The sequence below is a fragment of the Clupea harengus genome, chromosome 3, assembly GCF_900700415.2.
Source record: "Clupea harengus chromosome 3, Ch_v2.0.2, whole genome shotgun sequence".
NCBI classification, from domain to species: domain Eukaryota; kingdom Metazoa; phylum Chordata; class Actinopteri; order Clupeiformes; family Clupeidae; genus Clupea; species Clupea harengus.
The window spans coordinates 28464242-28491077 of NC_045154.1; the positions used below are offsets into that span (position 1 = coordinate 28464242).

A 26836-nucleotide genomic window follows, 5' to 3' on the forward strand; every position below is an offset into this window, starting at 1 on the left:
CACGTCCGCCAGTGCAAACATCATTTATACAGTTTCAGCTTTCCTAGTCTGGTTTCTCTAATAATATCTCCTTTCTTTTTCACTTGAACCATTTGCAAGGCTCAACATAGAAGCGGAGGGATCAAGAAGGGACAGCACGGGGCTAGATGGGCACCAATCCCGCCTATTGGGAGAGAGACGTCACATTTGGATGAATGGCACATCGTTCAACACAGGAAATCTGACTGAGCTTTTAACACAGACTGCTGGGTTTCGATGAAGAACAGGAATGTGAGGCATTTCCAGGGCATGGGGTGAGGAGTTTTTTCTTTCTTTCAAATGATGTAACAAACACTAACCTCTTGATGACTTTCGATCTTAACCATAATAGTTAGTCATAAAGTGAAAAGACATAAGGTTAGGTACTTGGTCCAACAGCTTTACTGGTAACTTCCCCCAACGGTTTTAGTTAGATGTTTTGTTGATTTTGACCATCCGCTCAACATTTTGCAGTTCAGTAGCACTACACTGCATTACAATCATAATCATTACAATCATAGATCATAAACAATTCAGTAGATTGTTGACCTAGGCATGACCTCTCTAGGCATGACCTCTCTAGGCATGACCTCTCTAGGCATGACCTCTGTTGTCCCCAGTTTTGGAACTCATTCGTATGAGTTTTACCACTGATCGCTCTTCTGTTCCATACCCATCTCGGTTGTAGGTGGTCAACAGAACACTGCCAAATATGGACTAGTATATATAGCTTTCATGACTACGCTATTCCGTTTTCACCTAGATGTGAAGGGCCACAGCAATGCACGTCTCTTTACCCAAGCTTCTTTACACTATGCATTAATAATGCCAATTTTTAAGCAAGAGCCAGTTATTTTGTCCATCGAGTTTAACGGTAATTGTCATAATTTCCATCCCTGGCTCTCTCCATCAATGCAAACAGTTTCCTCTCCATCACTGCATTCCATCTCTCTCTCCAGTCCCACAGTTCATCTCTTCTAATCAGGGAGGACAGGGGGTGGGAGGGGATGGGATGGGATGGGAGGGATATGAGGCTTGGATGAGAAAGAGAGCGAGTGGAAGAGATAGAGAGAGAGAGAGAGTATGAGAAAGAGAGCGAGAGGAAGAGATAGAGAGAGAGAGGATGAGAAAGAGAGCGAGAGGAAGACTGTGTGGACCCATGCATAATGCTCATGTTGTGTCAGTCCCTGTTCTTTCCCCTCCAGAGAGAAGCGATGTGTCTTCGGTGTTTCTGAAGAACTCTTTCATGAGAGTGAGAGAGAGTTAGAAGGAGACAGAAGAGATGGGGAGTTGTTTCTGTTGGGAGCATCATGGGGGAAGAATCGCGTGGCTCGGCAGAGAAGATTCTCCATATTGGTTACGGGACAATGTCATTAGAGTGCCTCTGTCAAGGTGGCTCAGCGAAGCCCAGTGTCCAGCACCACACTGGCAACTGCAGACTCAAGCAGTCCTCTACTTTCAGTATTTAGTTCATTCAATTTTGCACTTTTTGAATAGTTTTTGAAAATGTTAATTCACACGTGGTGTTAATATGCTGTTAGGACTTCAAAAAGCTGTGTGGAGGCGAGAACTTAAAACTGTTTTGCCTGACAAGTGGAGAATCCAATTTGCCAGTCGCAAGAAGCGAAGGAAAATGTGATCTGAGAAAAACGGTACTGGGGATGGGTTCTGGCATATGGAACCAGGTCAGAAGTCTACAAGTCCCATTCACACGCAAGAGAAACAGTGGCTGGCCCCTGCAGACTGGGTCCAATCCATCACAAATATTTGCACAACTGCGGATGAAAAAGGCTGGCGAGAGACGAGCTGGACGAGGTTATGGGCAGTAGACCAGAGCTTGTCATGTCAAACAGAACGGATGATGTGAATCGTAAAAAAAAATTAAATTTTTTTTGTCTGGCTCCTCCTACTCCTCCTAATGGTTGAAGATTTCTGCAGTCAGACATTCTACTGCTAGTTCCATGAAGACTTTATGACTAAGTCTTGTTATGTCCGTCTCACTATCAAGGGAGAATGACAGAAGGATTCCCTGTTCAGTTGTTACCTAATAGTTAGCTACAGCCAAATAAAATGTTTCATACACTATGATTAAGATGCTGATGATGACAAATGCTGAGCAATGTAGTCAACTGATACTAAATGTATTTAAGAATTGTTACGGTACAATTTGTTTTAAATGCTATGGTCATCAGTAACAATGAGACACTAAAAAGCCTCATAGTTTCAAAGCATCATAGCTGGAGGCATTCATACAGAATAGAACCAAAGACCTTGGCAAGGCCTGACATTTAGAAAATAAAGACAGGGAACATTAGGTGGCTGTCCCCAAAACCCACTCCAGAAAGAACATAGTAGAACTCACATGTCCTCTGGTGTCCAGTGCAACAAAACTTTCATCTTGCCGGTATCCTCTTTCCGCCTTGCTGTTACCTGCAATGACGCAAAGTGGGTTCAGGGACAAGTGTGGCGATAAACAGGAATTTCAAAAACGTTCAAAGAGAAACAGTGTGTGTGTCTCAACCTCTACCAGACTGAGCAAAAGTATGTCTGCCCTGAGACAATGCCTTGTCAATGATGAAGGTATTACGAACAGAACAGTAAGGCATGTTATCTTAGCAACAGTGAGAAATCCATGCAGGCAAACTATTGCCCAAGATCCCGGAAAGAGCTGAATGCATTTCAAGTGGGATGAGATGTGCTCACAGTTAAAAGCGTGATGGGTGAAAATATAACTGCTGCGGTGAGGGATTGAGGACTTTGGAAAGTGGAGAGCAAGTGGATGGGATCTGGGTTGGACCAGCAGAAGCATGCTCTCACACACATCACAGCACTAGCCTTCCGACAGGAGCCTGCTCTTCAAACACATCACAGTACTAACCTTCCAACAGAAGCATGCTCTTCACACATATGTTAGAGCACAAACCTCCCAAAAAAGTTGACAAAACATTGCCTGGCGATCAGAGATAGCAGCTCTTGTCTACTGAATGCCAGGCTGCAAGGGCTCCTGTTTTTGTAAGCATCCTGAGGCCAGTGAATAATGAACATGGCCTCTTTCATGCTTTTAGGAGCGTGAGAGCACAGGGCAAGCATTCTATTCACTTAGACACAATGGAACAACACTTTAAGTACCTAGACAAAAGACATGGATAGAGTGCTTTGTCAACTTAGGCTTAAACTAACAAACGTCATTAATGTACGAGGAAGAAAAAACCCTGCTTGTAACTTTATAAGTTATTTCAGCCATAAATGTGACTGAGAACCTATTCATGGTCATAATTCTGGGTAAAGATACGGATATAGTTTTGGTTTTAAAACATGGCTTTAAAACATACCAATTAAAATGGTCTGGAAAATGCTGTCGATGCATTTCCAATGGATGCTGTAGGTGGAGTGTGCCCTCATTCCCAGTTTCACACTCACACACACAACACTTCCTACAACCATGCTGCCTGACTCTTCATTTATTTTACTTCTGGAACTTTCCCCTGCCCTTGCTGTGGAGGAGATATATAGATGCTGTCCCTTTCACTAGAAAGTTGCTTTTTTTTCCTGTCTCTCTGGGTATCTCAGCAATGGTGACCGAGCGCTGCCTTTTTAGACCTTTGAACTTTACACCAAAGCCTGCATAGTCTCACAACACATGGTGATTCAATGCTTTGGTGCCAACTGCTTCAGGAGAAGATGAGATAGCAAACAAGGCATGAAGCACTTATCCAACTTGCCATATTTCCTGATAGCTCCTCAAAGCTGCAGTGGTAGCATGTATTATAGGACTGATGGAGGAAGTAACGGACAACTGTATGACGTGGGAGTAGGCATTCATTTGGACGTTAAATGCAAACACAAACACACAAGCCTGGAATTTCTTCCATCAAAATATGTGTTGTATAAACAGGATGGGGGGAGGGGGGGGGGGGGGTCATTCTGTAAATGGCTGATTGCATACAGGAGGAGGGACAACTTTCTTTTCGAAGAGGAGGATAACGTTCAGATATCCCACCAAAAACAAACGCATTTCCTTTCGTCTAGCTCTCTCTCCCACCTCCTCTTTCCTTCTCCCTCTTTTTCTTTTCGCTTTCCGTCTCCTCCTGTCAAGAGTGAAGTGTGTTTAGCTTGGGTCGGTGGCTCTCGCAGTGGTTACCTCTCTCGATAAAGTCCTCTCACTTTTCTGTGTTTTGCTACAGCGCCGAGGAACTCCAGCTATGTGCGGAGAGGAAGAGCGGTGGTCTGTTTGGCACGGCCGGCCAAAAACAACAGGCCCGGCAGCGCTCCGGCCCCGGCATGTACGTCAGCAGCATGCAGCTGGGCTGCGGCACGCTGGCAGCTGCTCCATCGCCCTTTTAATTAGAGAGGCCTGGGAGTCTGTCTCTAGCCTGGGGGGGCTCGGCACCACATCGCGACTAATCTGCAGCCACTGTGATGCCCTTAAAGGGGCGACGCCACACCCAGAGGTGAAGGCCCAGCCGCCCCCCCCCCCCCCGCCCCCCCCCTCCCCCCTTCTTCCCATTTCATCAGGCTCAGTTCCTGTCAGCTCGGTTTGGCGTAGAATTTGGTTCACAGGACATCAGATGGTCCAGTGGAGCGTGTTGATTTTGAGTCACAGATGTGACAGATGGTCTGTCTGTGGAAACTAACAGTGATGCTCTGTGTGCAGTGACGACAGACATAGGTATATAACTATAACGCAGTGGATTTCTGATGTTACATGCATGCCCTGCAAGCCACCACTGCATTTACTTTAAGACCGCAGTAAATGCAGATTCCTGGTGCACTGTAACTATGATGTATGACATGTCATTGTGTGAACATGCATGTTTGACACACTAGCACACAGACACACAAGGACAGAGAAAAGGCAAAAAAGGACTGAGGTTTGATGGAGTGTTTCTAACTACTGATGCTCTGTGCCTTTTTATATAAAACTGCATGGTGGGGGTGGGGGTAAGGGGAGGTTGTTCGGAGCCTCAAATGAGTGAGATGTCATCACACCTCTGACATCAAAGGCACTCCATTTGGAGGAAAAAATAAATTAAAGGGGAAGAAAGACAGCCAGATGTAGCAGAGAATACAAATAATTTTTTTTTTTTTAAAACCGCATGAGGTAGAAGGAGCGATGCAGATAACAGATGAGAAATGTCTAAATTGGGGCTCTGGCACTGTGACAGGCATCAGCGTGATGATGACGCACTTGGGCAAACCATCAGTACCTTTGCTGCCTGTGAATGCAGCTTCACTCTCCATTCATCCCACAAAGTGGATTGGCTAGCTTCTTTAAGAAGAAGAAGAACAACAACAACAACAACAAGAGCTACCCCATCTCCAATTTGCCCCTAGCTGAGTATATCTCCACGGACCACAACAGTGAACAGCTCTGCTATCTCTTTCCCCAACTGCCTAAGCACAGCCTAAGGGTTAGTCACAGTTGAGAGTTGGACGGGGGGGTTTGGGGGGGGGGGGGGGGGGTACTTCCATTTTGTTATCACCTGACCAATTGCTCACCTTCAGACTTCACCTAATCCTGACCCTCTTCTGGCACGCTCCACTCCTCCCCTCTCCCGGGCCAACAGTGTGGTTACCTCTCCTGACCTCTTCCCAAGCTTTATCTCCATGGATTTCTTTCGCCCTCCCATTCCGCCGCCCCTCCCCTCCCCTCCCCTCCCCAACCCACCCAATCCCCTTTTAAAATTCTTGGACTGCAGTGTGCTGTAAGGATGCCAGAAGTAGAGCACGAGTGAGAGGAAAGAGAGGAGAAAAAGAAAGTGAGGTAGCGACGAGAGAAAAGAGAAAGGAGAAAGGAGAAAGAGTTGGAGAATTACTGGAGGCAGTGCTCGATAGAGACCGCTGTAGTTTGAGCACTCGCTGCCCCCTTTTAGCTGTATAGCACCACTGACTCCCAGGCATGCCAGTGTTTCCCACACATACAACTTACGTGGGTGGGCCGCACAGGTACATTAACAGCTGCCTGAGTATATTTGGTGACCCATTTTAGCATTTTTTTATTTGTCAGAGAGAAAGACATCGCCATCTGCGATCGATTAACTAGTGGACAATCTCCGATCGCTCTACCCCTCCCGTACCTGTTCCTTCTGCTATTGCGAGAAGGGTCTGCAGAGAAACAGAGTGAGACGTTCTCTAGTGTTACCTTAGAAGACACGGACAGCGTGGATATTTTACAAGCCCGGACCAGATATAGCAACTCCCTTTCTCCTTATTATGTTATTGTTCTCTGACTTTGATATTAGCTTTGAATTCTAGCAAAGAAAGCAGCAACTATGCTGCGTTGGTAGCTACGAGACTCAAGAGTGTATTCAGCACACGTAACAACCATTGCGCAACTTGCAGCAAAGTTGTCCTGGCTAAATATAAGAAAGATTATAATTTATTTTCTCTTCAGGCTATGGCTGTTAGAAAGACACAGACTAACATCAGCTACGCTTAGACTACTACCTTTTCATGCATTTACTCAGCAGATATGAGGATTTTAAAATAATAGCCAACGTAAGCATTTAGCAAGAAATGGCAATAAATACATTTATAAGCCACAACAATTACAGGTGTCAGTTAAAAGACACAAAATGCAGAGACCAAACTAGCTTCAAGCTTGTTCTCAATTCCACTCAGTCAGTGAAGCTGCTGGCACAAACAGCGAGAGTGTTGAGGGAGAGGCAGCGGCAGCAGCTATAGCAGCAGGTCCCAGAGTGGAAGAGGCAAGTGCAGGTGACCAAGCAGCACAGTTCCAAACAGTGCCATCTTTGTACACAACTCCATTTTTTTTTTGTCTTACTCTTCCTATGTGGTTAGATGGAAGGGCGAGGGGAGGGTTGGATCTGGTAAATGTATTATGTGAAATTAATAGAAATATTCAGTAAAAATCAAAATATTCTGTTTAAGGTCACATGTATTTATTGTTTGTCACATCACATGTAGTAGACCATTTTGGTGCCGGTCGGTAATGCCGGCCCCTTTCCGCCCCTAAGCACCCCCACCCACCCCAGCAGTTTTTCTGGAGCACCAGGGGGAGAGGGGTGGGTGGGTGGTGGGGCTCCCCTCTGAAAGCAGGCTGCAGCTCTGCAGTGTCTTCCCACCTGCCTGATCATCACTGGGGCCCCATGGGAGAGATGTAATAGGTGTTATAGTACCTCTATTTGTGTATATGCCTGTGTGCGTGTGTGTGTGTGTGTGTGTGTACGTGTGTGTGTACGTGTGTGTGTGTGTGCGTGTGTGTGTGCGTGTGTGTGTGCGTGTCAGTGCGCACACTCCTGTCCTCTAGAAGTGAGAATCTATCCTGCATCTACGTCGGCAGAGCCGATGATGAGTCACACTGCTGAGTGTGAGTCACACAGCATAATAAATAAATAAATAAAGAGAGTAAGTAGAAGGAAAAAAATAGATACGCTGTCACCTTCAAAGCCTCCTGTCTGAACTCTGTCCTTACTGTAGTCTCTCTCACGCTCCCAAGTCAATTTAAGAGTGCTCGCTCACCAGTCCTACCATGCTCAAGCACACACATGCACACACACACACACACACACACACACACACACACACACACACACACACACACACACAGGTGTCGTCACTGTACCCTCATTTGGACAAAAGAGCATTTCAACACACCAACGTGTCCCCTGCCAGCAATGAGCCACTCCTGTATTAACATACGCGTGCACACACACACACACACACTGACACAAAGGCACGTTTTTTCCCTCTCATGCACACACACACACACACAAGAAGACACCCAAACATGATCACTCAATCCCCCCCCCACTCACACACAGTGACTAAACATCAGCATGTGCTTCTCATCCAAATGAAGAGCATACTGAATGACGACAGGACTGCAGCATATCAGTGCATTTCCAGGGAGGAGTCGCGGGAGATCCGAAGAACACTGATCCTCTTTAATGAAAAAAGAGAGAGAGAGAGGAGAATAAAGGAGGAAAAACGTGACGGCCCTGCTGTTTCTCATACTGTACCCCTGTCTCTGAATTGGTGACATACTGCCCTCTGCTGTGCCAACGGGAAACTGCAAGCCATTCAGAAAACGAACAGTAGAGAGAGAAAAAAAAAAAAAACTCTGCTCAAAGAACCATTCACAGTCGAGTGCGCATGCTTCTGAATGGACAGACGGGCATTTAGTCACATGCAGCCATGGTCATAGAATCACAGCCTACATGCAACACCTGGCACAGGTGTGAGAAATAAACGAAGATGCTGGAGAAAGGTGATTTTTAACCTGAAGACAAGCTCTCATATTCGGAGATCAGCCTTCATTACGAGTGCAATGCACAGGGTCAGGCCACTGGCGTGCACTTGGCGAGATATTTAGTGCGATTACTTCTGTTGTCTAGACATCCATTATTAGCACGGAAACAACACCATAACACTATAACAAAGCACACAGTTGTAGTACTTCAGCTGTGCACAAGGATTGAGGGATTAACTACAAAGAAAGTTTTAGGCAAACAAAGTAGATGGTCTGTGTTCTGGATGAATTATTCCTTTATGCACTGTCTAATATACTTACTAAGAGCGGACATAATGTTAATGTCCTTACCAGAACTAAGGTCTGAATTAGGTTAGGGTTACATCACGCACACGCACACACACACGCACACTCACATGGACAAGCACACACCATCATTTCATAACAATGTGATATCAGTGGTATGAGTGTAAAAAGGGTAAGGGTTGATAGGCAATTACTCCTTTCCTGAGAGAAAGATATATACAAATGGCCTAGAACTCCAAACCTCAAAGCAGACACAGAGCATCACTTTACACAACTAAAAGACAAAAAAAGAGAGGATGTTTTCCAGTTACAGCAATAACGCTGTGTGCAGAGTAAGCCCTTTCGCACATCAACTGCAGAAAAAAAAACCAAGCTATTCCCTCTGTTTGGACCGGGCCCATCCGCCCCGACACGTCTAACGCGAGCTGTTATGTGTGACGCGCTAACACATCCCTTCCACAGCGAAACTCTCCCTTTTTTTTCCCCCTCGAGCCGAGAGGGCCGCGTGGTTGTGGCCGCGCCACGGAAAGCCCCGAGGGGGGGGGGGAAGGCAGGCGGCCGAGGCGAGCAGGAGAGCCGCGGAGGGAGGATCGCGCCCACAGGCGACTGCGAGGCTGCCAGGCCCACATACTCACCGTGCTGTGGAAGACCACACTGTGCCCGTTGCCACGGCTCTCGATGTGGGTCGCCAGATTGAAGCAAATGGCGCGGTGCCGGATGGTGTCCATGGTCTGCGCGTCGAAGAAGTCGTGCGGCCGCGCTGGGTAGGGAGAGAGATGAGGGAAGGCTTTAGAAGTGGAAAGAGAAAAGAGAAGAAAAGAAAGAAAGAAAGAAAAAAAAAAAAGACAATGCTGTTTGGTGAGTGGATTAAATATGGATACCCATGAACTGACGCAAATGAGGAGTAGCATCAAACCACAAAGACGACAGTTTCAACTGCGGTGTCCAGATGACAATCTCTGACTCAGCTTTGAGCTGACTTTGAGGTCTGTTCTACATTGTCAGGCTCATCCATGCAAGGCTGAGTTATGCTTTTAACACTTCCACTGTCCCTCTAGGCTGGCTATCGTGTGTGTGAGAGAGGGTGGAGATGCTCAAAACCATGATTTTCTGTGAAGTGCCTTTTGTTGTTTGTAGAATCGTCTGTTGTAAATAATAAATAATTCCATCACGAATGAAATGGAATTGCTCATCCCCAGAGGAATTCTTAAGCTCTGCTATTAATCAGGTACAGTCTAGCAGTGTAAGAAAAAACGTATTGTGAAGAAATGTTTCTATTATACCAGTCGCTCTCACTGAGAAAAATCGAGCCATCTTAGCATACGCTGAATGCTACATTTAACATTCATAACATTTATGCACCACAGTCACGTACATTGCATGCTGAGTATACATAGCCTACACAAACTGAACTAGGTGGCACAACTCCAGCTGACACACACACACACACACACACACACACACACACACACTAAACCTAGAAACTCCTTAGTGTGTGTTAAAGCCACCATCATGCACAATTACTAACAAGGGTATAGATACTGGATGAAACACGTGGCCCTAATTTCACTGACGGGCAATGAGCAAAGTCCATTGTGTGTGAACTAAAGCCATCGTGTGGCGTGTGGGAGCATTGCACTGACTGATTGCACTTAGAATCTTGCTCATGATATTAAATTAGCATCATTCTTTTTCCACATTATTCAATTAGCTTTAGTTCACGTGCAGCACATTTTGTTCATTGCTTTGCTGGTTTCCAGTTGCCGTCAATGAATGAACTCAATGAACTACATGGTCTTGCACGGCAGGCTAGATAATATTAAAAACCTACAAAATGCTTAATTTAGCAACATATAACAACAAAAATAAAAATAAAAAGCTGGGACTGCGGCTCAGGAGAGAAATATTCAGTATGGGAACACGTGAGCATGTGAGTGTCGGGGTTATCACATGACAGATAGGGTTGCACATGTGTCTAGACGCTGTCCGGAACTTTCTGCAGAGTCAGGAAAGCGTGCAAGAAAGCCATTTAATCCTACCCTGAGCTTTTCACAGTTTATTACAGCAATCACCAAAGGCCAGCAATCCACACAGACAATCCAATCAATGCCGACAAGCCTGAAATTAATCTGAACTTCTGCTTACTGTATACCCATGTATTAAGTGATCAACTGTCTGGTATTTGGTCAGTCCATGCCATCTCTGAAGAGGATTGAGGCTATTGGAGCCCACGGAAAGTATTCCAACATACTTGGTTATAGGAATAGGTACTAATCATGAAATAGTTCTTCCTTCCTTCCTTACATAGGCAGGAATCACAGATTTTCGAAACATTTTGGATGATTTTAGAGACAACCATGTGATGTTCTGATGATCTGATGTTTGTTTTCAATCAAAAGAAGAACCATTGCTTTACACAAAGGCCCAAAAAACACCACTGCTACAACTGTACTTTCACCTTCCATTCTCAGCAGGGCAGGCTGAAGCTCAGGCCTGTAAGAGAGTATCCAAACACTGATACCGATTCAGGCCACGGACACTGGGACAAGAGTGAATAGCCACCGACCGTCACTGCACACTGGTACTTTTGTGATGACATGTTGTTCAAGGGAAATCTTACTCAGAGCCCTGAAATGGGATCCACAGCCAGGGGAAGAATGCTGACAATACCTCCCCCAGTCAAGGGGAAGTGGATATACCATTACAGGCACTGCAATAGTGTGTGTGTGTGTGTGTGTGTGTCAGTGTGAGTGTGAGTGTGAGTGTGAGTGTGTGTGTGTGTGTGTGTGTGTGTGTGAGTGTGACCAAAACACATACACTCTCACGTAAAACAAGAAGGACCATTTGATACATACGCAGAGATCTCCTTCGTTTGTTTTTCAGTTTCCGCCTCTTGTTCAGGCCTGCCTTGGATGGGGACTCCTCCTTCATCTTGGTGTGACTGGACAACTTGGAGGAGCTCTGCTGGCTGAAGTGGGTGGGCACGTGCCTCGCCAGGCCGCCCTGGGAGGCGAAGCTTGCGGTACAGCCGCCGACCACACACTATGAGCCATGGAGAGGGAGAGAGAGAGAGAGAGAGAGAGAGAGAGAGAGAGAGAGAGAGAGAGAGAGAAAGGGACAAAGAAAGAGAGTTGAGTAAAGAAACATGTCCCCTCACTTTGCTGGTCCTGCAGGGTTTTTCCTGCATAGAGAAAATTTGGGCGCGCGCCTAAGCCGTTTTCCCGAGCGCCTACAACAAATCCCGAGCGCCTAAGACACCAAAAAAAGTCTGCGATAAAAAATAAATAAAAAAAAGCTGTCATTCATGGCGCAATTCAGCTTAATGGTGTTTTGAGCCCTCACCGTCGACTTCAAGGCAGCAGCTTGTCCCACCTCCCACCCCCTGAGCCAATCATTGAAAAGAGGCTGCTCCAAGCTTGCCAGTTTAGAGAATACTTGGTTTGAATTTGAGATTTGAGCAAGCAACTTAATGTAGCTAGCTTTTAGCTGTTTTAAACCAAGGCACTTCAAAAATGTTGTTTACAACCTGCTTACAAATCTGGTTAAAACCACTAGTGAAGGTGTTTTAGAATAATATTAATGCCATATACAATAACTGACTTTATGTTAACACCACTAATTAATGTTAGCTGTCTAATTATTTAGCGCAATGCTAGCATGCATCTACCGTAATTTGATTTTTAACCAAGGTAGCCTATTGTACTGCAAAATATTGATCGCGACCTGTTTACAAATCTGGTAAAAAAAATAAAGGTGACCTGTTATTTATAGATATGAATTATTTCGCTCAGGTGGTGGGATGCGCCTTCATCACGCGTGCAATGCATGTTCGAATATGGTCTCAATAGTATGTTTCAAGTATAGGCTACAGCCGAAACCTTGTTCTGTTTTGATCAATAGTAATCGAGTTGATAAGCGTGTCTTCTTGTCTGAACAATACGCAACTGTGAGGTGCGCGAATGGACAGAGCGGCCAACTGCCAATCACTCAACTTGCGTATGGATCCTGACTTCATCAGTCGGCGGTGATTTTGAGCATAACATTCCATTTTCAGTATTCATGGCTTTCAATGTATTACAATATCTGCTATGTTGAGGACCTACACAGGTGTAGGCTATTATTTGATTTGTTTACCCGTTTGAACGAGTACCAGTAGACCGCGGGTCCTTGGGAGAGGCAGACAACCGCATTGGTTTATCAATGAAAGCTCAGCTCGTTCGGAGGAGAGCGGATATATTTGTGTTGCATCTCGAATTAATATTATCATTGATAAACCGGTGCGGTTGTAAACTGTCGTTCCGCTGCGAGGGCCAGCCCGACGTGCACGAATACACCTGTACAAATGCAAATGAAATGTCCACTCAAAATGCTGACAAAAGTTTGATTTCCAACGCAGCCTCCATCGGTGGGCCAATAGAAGTTAAACACACTATTAAACATATTTGTGGACAGTTTTAATAATAAAAACAAAAATAATGGTATGTAGGTTTGTATAATAAAAATGAATAGTAATAATAGATAAACTTGATTTTCATAATTTGTGTGTTCCATTTCTGACCACTGGTTAGTTCTAGATTCTATTGATATACATTTCAGTAGTTTGCATATATATGTAAAGAGGTAAACCTTAATAATCTTTGAACCATACATGATAGCACCATGGGGCTTGGACTATTGTCAATCTATTTGAATCTAAAGTGGAAGCAAAATGATTTCCTGAAGCATATCCTCATTATTAATGAAATGGTAAAATGTAAGCTACCAGGTGACATGGTAACACAGACTGTTTTTTTTTGGAGCACCGAAGACCCATTTTGACCCAGGAAAAACCCTGTCCTGAGCCTGAGTTCTTCAGACCCCCCCCCCCCCCCCACACACACACACACACACACACACGCCCACACACACACACACACACACACACACACACACTAACACCCCACTAACACCTCAGGACCAGAACAGAAAGGCAACTGAAATTCGGATAAACCAAATTGCAAAACACTAACCCATTGGAAAACACAAATGCAAGTCAAGTCAAATGCAATTATATATGGCCCTAAACAGAAATTATACTTTAGCACCCTATTTGACCCTAATCACAGACAAAAATCTGAAAACAATGTTGACAAAAGTACAGACTCAGAACACCTGGCCATTGAGGTGGGTAGGCACAGACAAACCTGGCTGCCCAAGGAAAACAGACTGTGCCCCTACTGCGATCAAGGAACAGTAGAGACAGAGCCGCACTTCCTGACACAGTGCACAAAATATGAGGACATTAGGCAAAACTATTTAAAAAAAAAAAATATTGGTGAGGTCCTCCCTGAGTTCCTGCTAGCGAGCAGTGAGGAGAGGCTTTCATACCTCATTGGATAAAATGGGAAAATCTGTGCTCTGTCTTCACTGCACAATACATGACTTCCTGCCATAAACGGAGGGACAGCCCATAAATTCACATAATTTACATGTTCATGCTTGTTGTTGTTGTTGTTGTTGTTGTTAATACCCTATTTCCTTGATGATTATTATGTTTATTTCATTTTATTGTTTCCACTTCTCCCTTTCCCTTCCGTTGTCTATCGTCTATATATAATGTATACACCCAATCCAAATGCTTTGGCAATACTATAGAACGTTATGGTCATGCCAATAAAGCTTCCTCTGAATTTGAATTTGAGAGAGACGTATGAGATGCGAGTAAGGAGACTTCACCATAGAGCTGAAATCTTCAGCTATGGTCACTGCAAATGAGCCCCACATATCCACACATTTTGTGACCCACTTCATTCAGCCAATCAATAGCACTCTAGGCTTAGTTGTACTTACACCCCAGTATGTGAAGTGAGAACAGGGTATGTGAGAGACGTGTCTTACTTTGAAAGGCTTGTCTCCACTGTGTGTCAGCATGTGTCTGTGAAGCCAGCTCTGACTGGTGGAGGGCGTGTTGTACACCTTGCAGCCTTTCCACAGACACCTGAACTCCTGTGTGTACAGCAGAAAGACATCGAAGAGGGATTAAAGCACAACGCAGCGGACACATATCCTAGTTGTGCTGCCGGATAGAAATACAGTGAACAAGGAGCAGAATGATGCTAGGATCTATGATGGAGCAGTGACTCTCACTTTTCTGTTAAATGTACTTCTGCGACTGAGCCCAAAGTCTGAAAAGCTAGGGATCATTTGTCGTTAAAGGGAAAGGATTGGGACAGCGGTGGTTTTTTTTTTTAAAAGAAGGCCGTCCAAAGCCGATTTTCACAAATTAACTTTATTCCTTGCGACACCATGTTCACCTCAGGCTGTGTAAGGAAGACAGATCAAGCCTGTGCACATGGCTGAGTGTGGGCTTGGACTTACCCCTCCCTGCTGGTCGTCCACGTGGACGGTGCGGATGTGCTCGGCCAGGCTGGGGCTGGAGGTGAAGCACTCCAGGCAGTGGTCCCAGCAGCAGGCGTAGGCCACCGTCTTGGCTGATGAGGGAGCGAGACTGCCCTGGCCATTCATCATGGCCGGCGTGGAGCGGCCGCTGGACGCCGTGCTCTCCATGTCCATCAGAGTGCTGCTGATGCTGAGAGAGAGAGAGAGAGAGAGAGAGAGAGAGGCAAAAATGGGGGAACAGGGGGTGGAGGGAGGGAAGAAAAAAAAGACAGAGAATGTTATCTGATGCAGATCCTGGGAGTTTGTGTCAGGTGGTTGAAGTGTGGAGGACAACAAAAGTGCTGGCAGTTCATTGTGATATGATGGCAAACTCAGAAACCATAAACAAACAGTCTGACAAGAATGCATGAAATATAAATGGCTAGGGTGGATTTCATGATGTTATGGTACGTTTGCTTTAGAATCTCTCCCACCCCCAACCCGTTCCCTTACCCTAACCTGGGTCCGTATCCAAATCCTACCCTTACCCCAACCCAGGTTTGTACTCCTGAGGGGGCTAAGCCTGTGGCATGGCATAGTATAATAATAATAAAATTGCTGTTTAGATCATTGGCAGTGCATTGTTTTTGGTGTATTACTAATATTCTGCTTCTGTCTCTGTTCTCGCCCATATAGTAACACCTTTTCCTGCAAATGCAGCGTGCGATAGCATGGTTCCTCATCTCCATAACCTATAAATTCACACACACATATATAAGGCAACGTAGGTCTGTTCACTCACTAGGTCTCTTTTCTCCCCCTCCTACTCAAGACTGCACTCCATCTCCACTGTGGGATGCTGCTGCAATCTACCTGCAGAAACCCTCTGCTTACAGCTGCCCATCTTCACCAAACTGTTGTGCACAGATTCTACTCAGCTTATGATACATGTACCGTACATACTGTGTGCCAGCCCATTCACCCGTGATATAAATGTATGCCATCACTGACATAGTTGTCTGCTTCATTGCTCTGCTCATCTATAGTGACCTTAGTGTATTCCCACTAAGATGTTCTACAACCAATACTTTATGTTTCATGAATATACCATCTTGTATGCATCATGGAATCTTGTATGGATCACGTATCGCCTATACGGCGCATGTATGCTGATGCGTGTATGAATGAATCTGCTTGTCTCTGATTCTCCCTTTTCTATATTTCTATACGAACTGTTATGCAGCTGAGGCAAGACTGTAACATGCTGAATGAGGTGCCTGGTTGATTTCGAATTCTGAATGAATAGAGAGAAAACATAAAGCCTTATTTGTGTTGGGCCAAAATGGCAGGCTCTGATTAACTGATAGGCCCAGATGTAGAACTTTTCTCAACAGGTGGTCAGGCCAGAGGCACTTTAATTAGTTTAAGCCCTTTGGCTCAGGTAGGAGAATCATTCAGAGCAGTGGATAAGTAGCCTTGCTGTAAAGACACTGATTAATAGTCCACTGCTGAGGGCTTTATTCATTGTAGCCGTCCTGGTTACACTGACAAATTAAGTAGATGTACAATGAAGGAAAGGTCAATGTCAATTTGGGACATTGTTACAAGTATGACATGTATATTAATGATTTTTTATTTAAAATCTAGGTTACAGAATTTAAGTGCAGAAAGGAATAGGCCAACGTGCGTAACTAATTTGGGAATTCCCCCTAAACAGAGTAGGCCTGACGTTAAAGATGCAATGTGTCCCGCTTCTGGCCACCAAGCGGCAGGGCGCCCAGATGTGTTCGGTAACATTGTTCCACTCTGACTGTCAGGCTTACTATGCATGCAGTCAAGCTTCAGTTTTAGTGTGAGGGAAACGTCAACGTTGTAGTTTACATGTAGGCTACCCATGTGATATAACGTTAACTGGCATTATGTTTGTAATTGCATGAGTTTATTGGAGCTCTTTACACAGTAACGTTATGACATTACACGCCAGTTGAACGATAAAACGTGAGACTTGACTAGTAGGCTACGCTTACTACCCAACAGTGGGTAGTACGGTTCACGTTTGCTACAAGCCTAATCATTTAATCAGCATTCGACCATGACATTTTCTGTATGGCTAGTGATCTGATAAGCCTGAAAGGGTCATTTAAATTTTACAAACCTGTCTTCGGAGTCCATGCGACTGAGTGGCTCTCCATCAGAGGACGACATTTCTATGCTAACTCGCCTCTTGTTGTCATCCTCGTTGCCCTCGTTCACAGTTTTATCTGTACTTTCATCGTTTGGTTTACATCCAGTGCACTGTTTATTCGCAGAGGAGTCATTTTCATCAACCGATATTGGTTCCTGTTTCAGTGCTTTAAGTGTCGCATCTTCACGTTCAGGACCACTACTGTCATTTTCTATCGTTGTCGAAACATTGCTTTCGCTTTCATTGACAGCCGCTGAAATTTCACCGCTGCAGTCTCCCGTTCTCTGTTCCTCATTAACGAAGGCATGCTCAGGTGAGGGTTTCTCGTTTTCTTCGTTTTCTTCCTGCCCGCCATCAGCTTCAACTCTTTCCTCGTCCCCTGTGACGCACGATTTCTCGTCTGATATCAGGCCCGAAACCTCCTCAACCAACTCTGATGAGTGTTGCTCGCTACTCTGCTCGTCGACAGCTGGGGCAGCTTCACCATTGCGGTCAGCTGTTGTTGAAGCCATTATGTCAGCGTAAACTCTAATTTGGCAGCAGCACAGTAAGCCGAGCACCTATACATTAATAATCACTTGATGATCGCCATAGCTGCCTACAGTAAACTACCAGGTATGGGTTGACCCAAAGCTGACGCTAGGGGAGGAGACACACTGACGTAATGTCGCACAAGGGGCATGTTCAAGTGCAAAATGTGAAATGCACGAACTTGAACATGAAAATCATAGAAAATGATATGCGTTACCGAAACGTCAATTTCAACTAAGATGGAGTTACTGGGATCGGTCTGTCCGTAATTCAGCTAAGTGTGTTGCCCACTCTCGTTAGAGTTGTAGTCCATGTCAAGCAAGCAAGAAGCAAATCCAATTGACTTAACGCACTGTAGCATTGCTCCAGCTACACGGAGTAGGCTACTATTAACAAATATATATATAATTAACATATAAACCTAATGTATATAAAAAAAGTGTTTCATGGTCTACATGACAAACAACATAGAAATAAAATACGTATTTCTGAATATTTCCTGATATAGCCTAGCATAGGCATGCTATGAAACTAATGCATACTTTCTGGGTAACGGAGTTACAGGATTTAAAAGAAAGGTCGATACTATAGTATATGTCGGGTATATGACTCGCTGACAATACAGACCGCATGATTTGGTGTGGTGGTCATGATCCAGTGCGTGTTCTTTATTATCTTCTTCCCCTTCTGATATTTTGTCCGGTCCAAGAAGTTTGTTGTTCATTTATTCTGTCACACGAGGGCGCTGTAGTCCATCTCAACATAACCAATTTCCTAAAATACAAACAGGCTTCATCTTCAACACCTAGCGCTTCAGCTATCCGCCATTAAAAAAGCTGCTAATGGACCATTACACCTCAGTGCATCCTATCCTAAATCTGAAGTAGTATTTTAATGGATCTGTTCACCATAATGGGAGGAAAAGTCATAACAGCTTCATCAGATCTCCCTGTGTTATTTTATAGCTAATGAGATCACTTTCCTAACCATCTGTGGTCTGCATCTTCTACCTTTAACATTAGGTATAATAAAACACTGAAGATTAGTTAAAATTAAGATTAGATTAAGGTATGGTGAACTACACTTTTGAGTGGTTCAGGGCCAACTCAACATGAACTAGCAAGAACAAGAAGGTTTTCTAAATGAATTACTGCAAGATGTATGCTGTTACCCATGTACAGGTAATATGCGATGGCAGCAATATCATTAAACCTTCCTCTTTAACTTAAAATGGCCTTGAATTAAAAATATCCCACATTCCTCATCAGCACTACTGACTCAAAGCAACTTGCAAACACGCCCAGAGCATTTGCAATTACAGTGCACTGGGCAGGAAAAGGTAAGACTAGGTTTTAGGTTCTATTCTCTAGTAAAGTCGGTTGGACAAATATTAGCAAGGTCATTTGGGCCCCAACTAACGAGCCAAACTGAGTCAAGACTGATAGTGGGTGAGGTAGCTCGAGTTCAGCACACACAACAACTTGGTAAGAACATCAACATTTATTTAACATGATATAAATCAGATGAGATATGAACATTTGCATATTGACTCCAGTAAATGGTCTCCTATACACCAGCTCTGTCCACTGCGCTGTGTACATTATATACACAAGGATCCTCTTTTAATTACATTTTATACAAAAAATACTCTTCAATCCTGGAATAACAAACTTTACTTATTGCTTTTTTACATGTGCTAGTCCCTTCTCTAAGTCCAGGATTCCAAACCAACCAGGAAAATAAACTGAATCCCAGAAAACTCTTCTATTTAAATATCATTAAAAAAAAAAGACATGACGTATATTTAAAGCCAGAACATTCATGTGTGTGTCGGCAACTGTGACATGAACTGCACGCGATCAGACATATAAATAATTACGACCCAAGGAAAAAAATATTCTCTCCAACTGCAGCAATAAATTGGCACCTTATGGATTTGTAAATCATCTACTGGATATACCTATCATATATATCTTTACATATTAAAACAATGTGGGTTTTATGCACTTAAATACTGTAGAACGCAGTGCTGTGTAGTGTAAAAGATATGAGATTAAAATGAATAAAACAGCTAACTTGTTTTTTACTTTTTTTTTTTTAAATCACAAAATAATTTAACTGAACATAATGAAACTATTTAAAAACAAGTCTCAAAGCAGTCCTGCTTCTGCAAGCTATCCTTTGAGCTCATTGTAGCGAACATTGGCATTTAACTGTTTATTTTGGTGTGTATGTGTTTGCTGTATACGAGGGAGGGGACGAGATGTCACAGTGCAGAAATGTTTGGAGTATTTAAAGCCTTGAGAGTAGCAGTCTGGCTGGTCGGGACACCATGTGCTGTTGGGGTCACTCTCCTAGTCCCCACGTCTCATGTGTAGGTCTTCACTGAGGCCAGGGCTTGTGCTGGGGACAAACACACACAAGGCAGTTAGGACAGCAGGCTGGGGCAGCAGGCATCAATTCATTCCAAGAAAAAATACACACACACACACACACACACACACACACACACACACACACACACACACACACACATATATATATATATTTGCTATTGTTGGGGCAAAATATTAGACCTGACAATCTGAAGTTGCTTACTACTTTTATGATCTCTCAGGCATAGAACGGAAATGTCATCAACTGTGAACCGTAAACGTGACTGATTAAAATGGATTTGAACCCAATGCAAGTCAATGGGTCACCTTGTGGTACACAGAGGACATGAATAACATTCTGTGTCTTTTGTGTGTGTGAGCTGCTGTGACAGAGTGGCTTTTAAAAGCCAGAGTGCCTCAGCTGAGAGTTACAGCTTGCATGCCTTCGCCCTGCACGAAGTGCACGCACCTGCTTGCCTGCCTGGCTGTGAGCGCAGGAACAGAGCATACCAATGCGGCTGCCACAGCAGCTCCATACTCCAGCCAAACTATATTTCAATGTGAGCATTCTCCCTCTCGCGGAACTTCCGACCATGAACAATGGTGTCGAATTTCAAACCATTTAGATAGGCATGCTCTGGCATGCCGCACCGAATGTTAGGATCTTTTCGACACAGGAGTGCTGACACACTGTGATGAGCTGTGATGGAGGAGTTGTCCTGATATGCCCTGCCGCTGCACAGAGCCGGTACTGTGTCTGCCCTGCTCTGAATATAAACCCGTTCGTTTTTTCCAAAGCTCTTTTGGTTTCTTAGCCGGAAGGCATTTTCTTTTGCGAACTGAAGTATTTACGTGTTTACATGAATTTGTTTGCCCTGGAGATGTTTCTCTTCACAGAGCCATTGAAATAATTGAAATGCTAGCAATTATGATGATAAATAGATAACAGGGAAGAATAGTGTTGAACTGTTAACTCCATGCACAAGGGACCCAAACAGCACATCAGAGCAGTCGTGCATGCAGACAAAAGAAAGACACCCTTTACACTTGATTAACAGTTTGAAAAGGGACACACACTTGGGAAGGAAACACACACACACACACACACGCACACACACTAGTATTAGAACAGACCCCAGGACAGTAATGAACAAAATGGCAGAGCAGAAGGTTGTGTTGTGATGGAGAAGTGTAGAGGGGAAAAGAGGAGAGGAGAGGAGAGGAGAGGCTTACTGTGGTTAGGGCACTACACACACATGAAGTGTGTTCCGTCAGTGAGCTGCAGGGGATTGTGTGATGCAGGGGGCACAGGGGACTGGGGGGAGGATGGGAGACTTTTTGCTGCAAACGACACAAACACACACACACACACACACACAAAACACAAGACACACGCACACACAGGCAATCAGCAATGTCAATGTGTTCCTCCGACTGGTGCTGCAAACGTAACAAGGTGCTGAAGTAGGGTAAATGAGTGTGTGGCTGACTGACACAGACACAGCTAGAACAGGACCAGGATTAAGACAACACAGGGATGACAATCATGGCAAAACATTAACATGAACACATCCATCTCATTGGGCAAGACAACTAATTCAAGAAAACTTTGTGAGTATTCGTTCGAAAAAAAAAAGAAAAAGAAAAAGCAAAGAAAGCAAATGAGTTGGCAGTTCAAAGCACACCTAAGAAAAAGCAATGAATACTGATGTGCAATGCAACATTCAGTTAGTTACATCTGCGTACACAGTAACAAGCTCCACTGAACTCCATCAGAATTAAGATATGTTTGTTTCCGAGTGTGAGAGAGAGAGAAGAAGAAGAAGAAGAAAAAAAAAAGAGTAGGATTGGATGGTGTCCAAAAGAGAGCGAGAGAGTACACTGAGGATTATTTGGGACTTTAATGAAGGTTGACCAGGCGCTAAAAGAAGAGGGGATTTGGAGGGATGAAGTAGCGGAAATTAAAACCTATAAAGTCTAATGAATTTCAGCTTGGTTAACGATGCCTTCATAGACATTCAAGGGGCCTTTGATAGGAGGAAAAAAATGGCTACGACAATGGCTAGAATTTGTAACAAACGCTATTTACCCTGAATTACAAGATAGCTGGGAATTTCAATATTTATTTTTTTTGAAAACCAGTTGTGTGGAACTGGCCTAAGATGGACTAATATGGAATATTTATTCACAACAAACAAACAAACAAAAAAACCTGGTAATTAGCACAGAAACACATAATCATCCTTCCCCTCCATTCACTCGGCCTCAAGCGTCTGGGCGCCCCCACTGGTGTGTGCTGTGCTGTGCTGTGCTGTGCTGTGCTCTCTTCTCTTACCGGCCACCAGTTTGGAGCGTTTGGAGGCCTCTGCTGCCAGCTCGTAGGAGATGTTGATGATCTTCTCCTGCGTCTGGGCCGTGGCCTCCTCCTCAGCCTCTTCCTCGGGGCTCAGAGCCGTCCCTGGGAGCATGTTCTGCATGCTGACCACACAGACAACAGGCAATTAAGCACACACACACACACACACACACATTTCAGACACTAAGCAAATGCAGTGCTCGCAATTATATCGGTCAAGCTTTCAAAGTCGCCTTCAAGATTCTCTTGTGACATTCAGACTGCCCATGTAAATGTCATGGGGCCACAACACAGGAGTCACGTCCACCTTCTAATCTGCAGGCAAAGCCTCGCTGGGAGAGGAGAGAGCATTCTCAATCTCTCTCTCTCTCTCTCTCTCGCTCGCTCGCTCCTTTCATCCTTGTCTTTTCATCCTCCGCCATTAGCATCCTCCCCCCAAACACCATCTCTCGCTCCCTCAAACTCTCGTTGTCACTGCTGTCCGCTTCATATAGATTCTCTGCATGGCTCTGCTGCCTGCTCAGAGTCATCAGCCCCAGCCTGAGTTAATGATTAGCCTGAGTTATCCTCTGCAAGGCTGCTGGACCATCTGCCCCTGCCTGTTTGATGGTGATCAAGGCCTGAGGGTGGGAGCTTAACGGACAGGCCTTTCATTCAGCGCGGTCAGGGGCAAACCTCCTTCTCTGTATGTAAGATCTATACATGATGTGACACTGTAATGGCCTGATAGGGAAGTGTGCTCACGGTGGCGTGATGGCTTTCTTATACATCTATGTGGTTGCAGTGGTAGGGGAAGGGCTCACCTGTTTTTGGCGATGAGGGCCTTGATGCGGTCCACTTTTTTCCGCTTGTCGGCCTCCTCCTCAGGACTCAGGGCCTCCTCCGGCTCAGCCTCCATGTAGCGCTCTGGAATCACCACCTTCTCTGGCTTGGACAGCTACAGGAGGGAGGCAACGAGAAACAGAGAGAGCAAGATAGAGAGTGAGTGAGAGATGGAGGGAGAAGAAAGAGAAAGAAGTGAGAGAGAGAGAGAGAGGTTCCTACCTCGCGGTCCATGTTGAAGTGCTCGGTATCCACGGACTCTTTGAGTCGGGCGATCTCCTCGGCTGGACTCTCGTGGTCCTGCACTACCTCCTGCTCCCTCAGCGAAGCCTCCAGCTCCTGCAGGTCAAAGCAGAAGCCCTCATTCCTCCGACGACTCTGGGCGGACGGAGTTTGCTGAGAGAGAGAGAGAGAGAGAGAGACAGAGTGAGAAAAACAGTCACTTCTTGTAGATCCCGGGTGATTTTGTGTTAAGTGGTTCACATCTATACGACTACGAGGGAGCTGCCAATACATAATGCCATGGCTTAAGAAAATGTTAAACCAACAAACAAGTTCACTCATGTCCAGACATGGTCAGAGCAGAGACCAGCAACACACAGAACCTCACTAAAACAGAAGCTTCATACAACACACTGGCTGGAACCTTCACTTTAGGGTCTCAAACTGTTCTCTGCGCTGTGGGTGTACCTGCATGGCCCGGAAGGGGTTTTCTTTGGAGAAGGAGGGGCTGCGTGAGGGCGAGTTCTCCTGGCCGCCGGTGCCTCCTCCTCCTCCTCCTCCTCCCAGCACGGCCAGACTCTTCTTCTTCTCCCGCAGCGCCCCCTGCTGGTGCCGCCGGATGCGCTCCATCTGCTCCTCCACGCTCATGCGCGGCCGCGCCGCCGTCTCTACCGCACACAGCTGCTCCACCGCGCTGCGCGGACGCTCCTGCATACGCACCACACACACACACACACACACACACACACACACACACACACACACACACACACACACACACACACACACACACACACACACACACACACACACACACACAAACAATAATTGAGCTCCCGAGAGTTAACAAAACATTATCTAGTGCCATTTCACTGGATGGTTCCTAGGTTCAGTGTAGGGGAGAGCTACAGCCCTGAGGAGACAGCCTTTGCAGCCTTTGCAGCCCATCAGTAAGGAGGCAAAAAGGTGGTACTCCCTGTGGCTGTAAGGGCATACAAATCCCCAAAGACATGGAAAACTTGAAGGTGTACATACGGGAATGCCTGACAGCATTCTGAGTAAAAAAAAAGAATGAATAAAAAGACTGAAATGGAGGCATGCTGAGTGCATGGCGATTCCAGGGTGCCTGTGCTTCAGACCGCCTAATGACACGTTATAGAGTTCCTAAGTGAAGGGCAGTTCCCTTTCTTTAAAAAAGAAAAAGAAAAGAAAAAAGTAATTGCTTTGGAGAGGATGAGTCACCAGGCAGACGTATGTGGAGTGGCTATTTCTGCCTCCCACACGTCAACAGACTGAAACACACAAGTTCCACTCCAGAAATAAACGCTTCCACCACAGAAGCGTGTGCAGAGCGCCGGGCCGCCACACCCACTCAGGCACCACGATAAACAGCAGCAGAGAGGGTGACTCAAACCACTCGCACTCTCTCCATGTGCCACCAGTCGCGCCACAATTAGCTACCACGGCTAGTTTAACAAGCCCATATCCAGGCCTACGTATTGACATGGGACTGTTACATGGGAATACAATCAAAGTACCGTAGCCAGCCCCAGATGTTTGTTTGCGCTGTTAAGTTCTCAACTGTTGTGAGGTTGCCCTTGACACCCGTGCATCTTTACCCCTCGCTGATGTGGCACGCTACGGTATTAAAAACTCTTTTTAAACAGCTGGACTCAATGATGTCAGGATGAATGTTTGGATAAACTTCCACTAAAACCTCACTCCGATTCTAACTGGTGAAGAGGCTGAGGTTTTTTGGAGCCGGGGGCTGCGCAGGGAAACTCTTACCGCTCTGGGGTCGGGCTTCTTGTTCTTCCTCAGGGTCACGTATGAGGCGATAGAGGAGGACTCAGGCATGGGTGATTTGGTTCTGGGAGGCACTATTCCAACAGGGTAGGACATGCCTGCAATTCACATCAAACCAGATGAGCAAATAAAGAGGGACCCAACTCACAGCTCTGTACTAAAAAAACACGGCTTTTAGCCCTATTAGTGTCAGTGCTACTCCAAGTAGCCTTCAGCACTGAAAAAAGACTAACTAAACGTATTAGTAGTTCTGGAGTAGTTTAGTTCTGCAGCTATTAAAAACACACAGGAACCTATGCAGAAATCTGAGATTTTGTCAGGAAGTGAGTTTGGACTGCATGGTACCTCTGGCACCGGAGGCGTCTCTCTCTGTAGCGTGCTCAGATCGGTCCTCTCCGTTACTCTCGTCCACCTCAGCCACGGTGGTCAGCTCCGGCTCACTCTTATACAGCCGGTAGTCTGGGCCCTGCGGAAGGGGCATGGCAGTCCAGAATACATTCAGCTCACACATCCACATACAGATGCAAGATTATGGAAGCAAAAAACACACAAACAAAATGAAACAGACACGCACACGTGGCAACGTATGGGAAAATAATTGTGGATTTGCATTTCGTTTCAAAACACCCTTAATCATCCAAGTATTTCAAAATATGAAATATTTCTTTCAAATGTCCAATTCCTTATAATGCATCATATCCATATCAAAGGTGTTTTGGTCCAAGTCAATCCATCTCAAATGAAGCACTGACAGCAAATAATGCCAGGTTCAGGAGACTAGATTAAAAATAATACAATAACCATGCCATGAACTCTAGAAACTAAAACCATGGGGATGCCTGAACACAATGACCATGAAAAGTCAATGGAAAGTTGACCTTGGGAGGTAGGAGGCAAAATACAAAAAACCAAACCAAACTAAAAAAAAGAAATCATACTGATAAACAAATAAACAAATAAACAAAAACAAATCCAGTGTGGAAACAGAACTGAGGAGCTGGCGGTGAGGAATGGCGTTTGAGATGAAGGAGGGGGTGGGGGTTGCTGTGGCAACGGCCGCTTACGGTGTGCGCTCCGTTCCTCTGGGCCGCCTTACGGTCCTCGGGCCGATGGGGCGTGGTGCGGACGCCACCCGGCGAAGGCAGGGGGGGCACGACTGGGGGTCGCTCGCTGGGGTTGTAGGACGTTGGCAAGGGGGGCCGCGGGGGCACCGGGTCCTCCTGGGGGCCACACGCATGTGTGTGATGGAGGGGGGAGCAGGCAGAGGGAGGCGACTGTGGTGACTATTTCTGCCTGCAGATGTTTCTACAGACCAGTATTGGGAAATGCTTCAAGCCCTATCCCAACAAACACTGTGCTTGCTTAAGCATACATACTCAATACATCGGCCCAAACTTCCATTCAAATATTTCCACCTCCTTTTGTATGCTCCTGTTCTTGATGTTCCAATTTCAGCTCAATCATCAGAAGAAGACCCAGAGACCCAGAGCCTGTAGAACAACTGGGCCCTTCCTTTTGCAATGCACATGCAAGTGACTACATGAACATGTGCATAAAACAGGAACTTGTTTTTGGATTTACAAAACAGACTTTGAAGAAAAACACGACTGTCTTGCCAAGAGTGACAAACTGCCATCAGGAATGGA

The 26836-nt window shown here is 45.2% G+C and overlaps 2 protein-coding genes across 15 annotated transcripts in view; both read right to left on the minus strand.

Moving 5' to 3' along the window:
* The window catches only part of LOC105910400 (zinc finger protein aebp2), a 33285-nt gene extending 15323 nt beyond the window's left edge, over nucleotides 1–17962 (minus strand). The window contains exons 1-6 of one of the 2 annotated variants that reach the window (XM_031565280.2): nucleotides 17049–17962; nucleotides 14894–15104; nucleotides 14414–14521; nucleotides 11392–11578; nucleotides 9172–9323; nucleotides 2381–2448 (exon numbers count right to left, since the gene is read on the minus strand). In XM_031565280.2, coding sequence (XP_031421140.1) covers nucleotides 2381–2448; nucleotides 9172–9323; nucleotides 11392–11578; nucleotides 14414–14521; nucleotides 14894–15104; nucleotides 17049–17590 — 1268 coding nt within the window. In that variant the 5' untranslated portion in view covers nucleotides 17591–17962. The remainder of the gene's footprint in view (nucleotides 1–2380; nucleotides 2449–9171; nucleotides 9324–11391; nucleotides 11579–14413; nucleotides 14522–14893; nucleotides 15105–17048) is intronic. The other variant, XM_012839116.3, reaches the window with a different exon arrangement.
* Nucleotides 17963–19094: 1132 nt separating this feature from the next.
* LOC105910399 (pleckstrin homology domain-containing family A member 5) overlaps nucleotides 19095–26836 on the minus strand; it is a 102704-nt gene continuing 94962 nt past the window's right edge. For 11 of the 13 annotated variants that reach the window (XM_031565279.2, XM_031565268.2, XM_031565274.2 and 8 more), the window contains 9 exons: nucleotides 26255–26410; nucleotides 25536–25656; nucleotides 25173–25288; nucleotides 23853–24092; nucleotides 23385–23558; nucleotides 23144–23277; nucleotides 22320–22462; nucleotides 21218–21325; nucleotides 19095–20012 (listed from right to left, as the gene is read on the minus strand). In XM_031565279.2, coding sequence (XP_031421139.1) covers nucleotides 21231–21325; nucleotides 22320–22462; nucleotides 23144–23277; nucleotides 23385–23558; nucleotides 23853–24092; nucleotides 25173–25288; nucleotides 25536–25656; nucleotides 26255–26410 — 1179 coding nt within the window. In that variant the 3' untranslated portion in view covers nucleotides 19095–20012; nucleotides 21218–21230. The remainder of the gene's footprint in view (nucleotides 20013–21217; nucleotides 21326–22319; nucleotides 22463–23143; nucleotides 23278–23384; nucleotides 23559–23852; nucleotides 24093–25172; nucleotides 25289–25535; nucleotides 25657–26254; nucleotides 26411–26836) is intronic. The other 2 variants (XM_031565272.2, XM_031565269.2) reach the window with 2 other exon arrangements.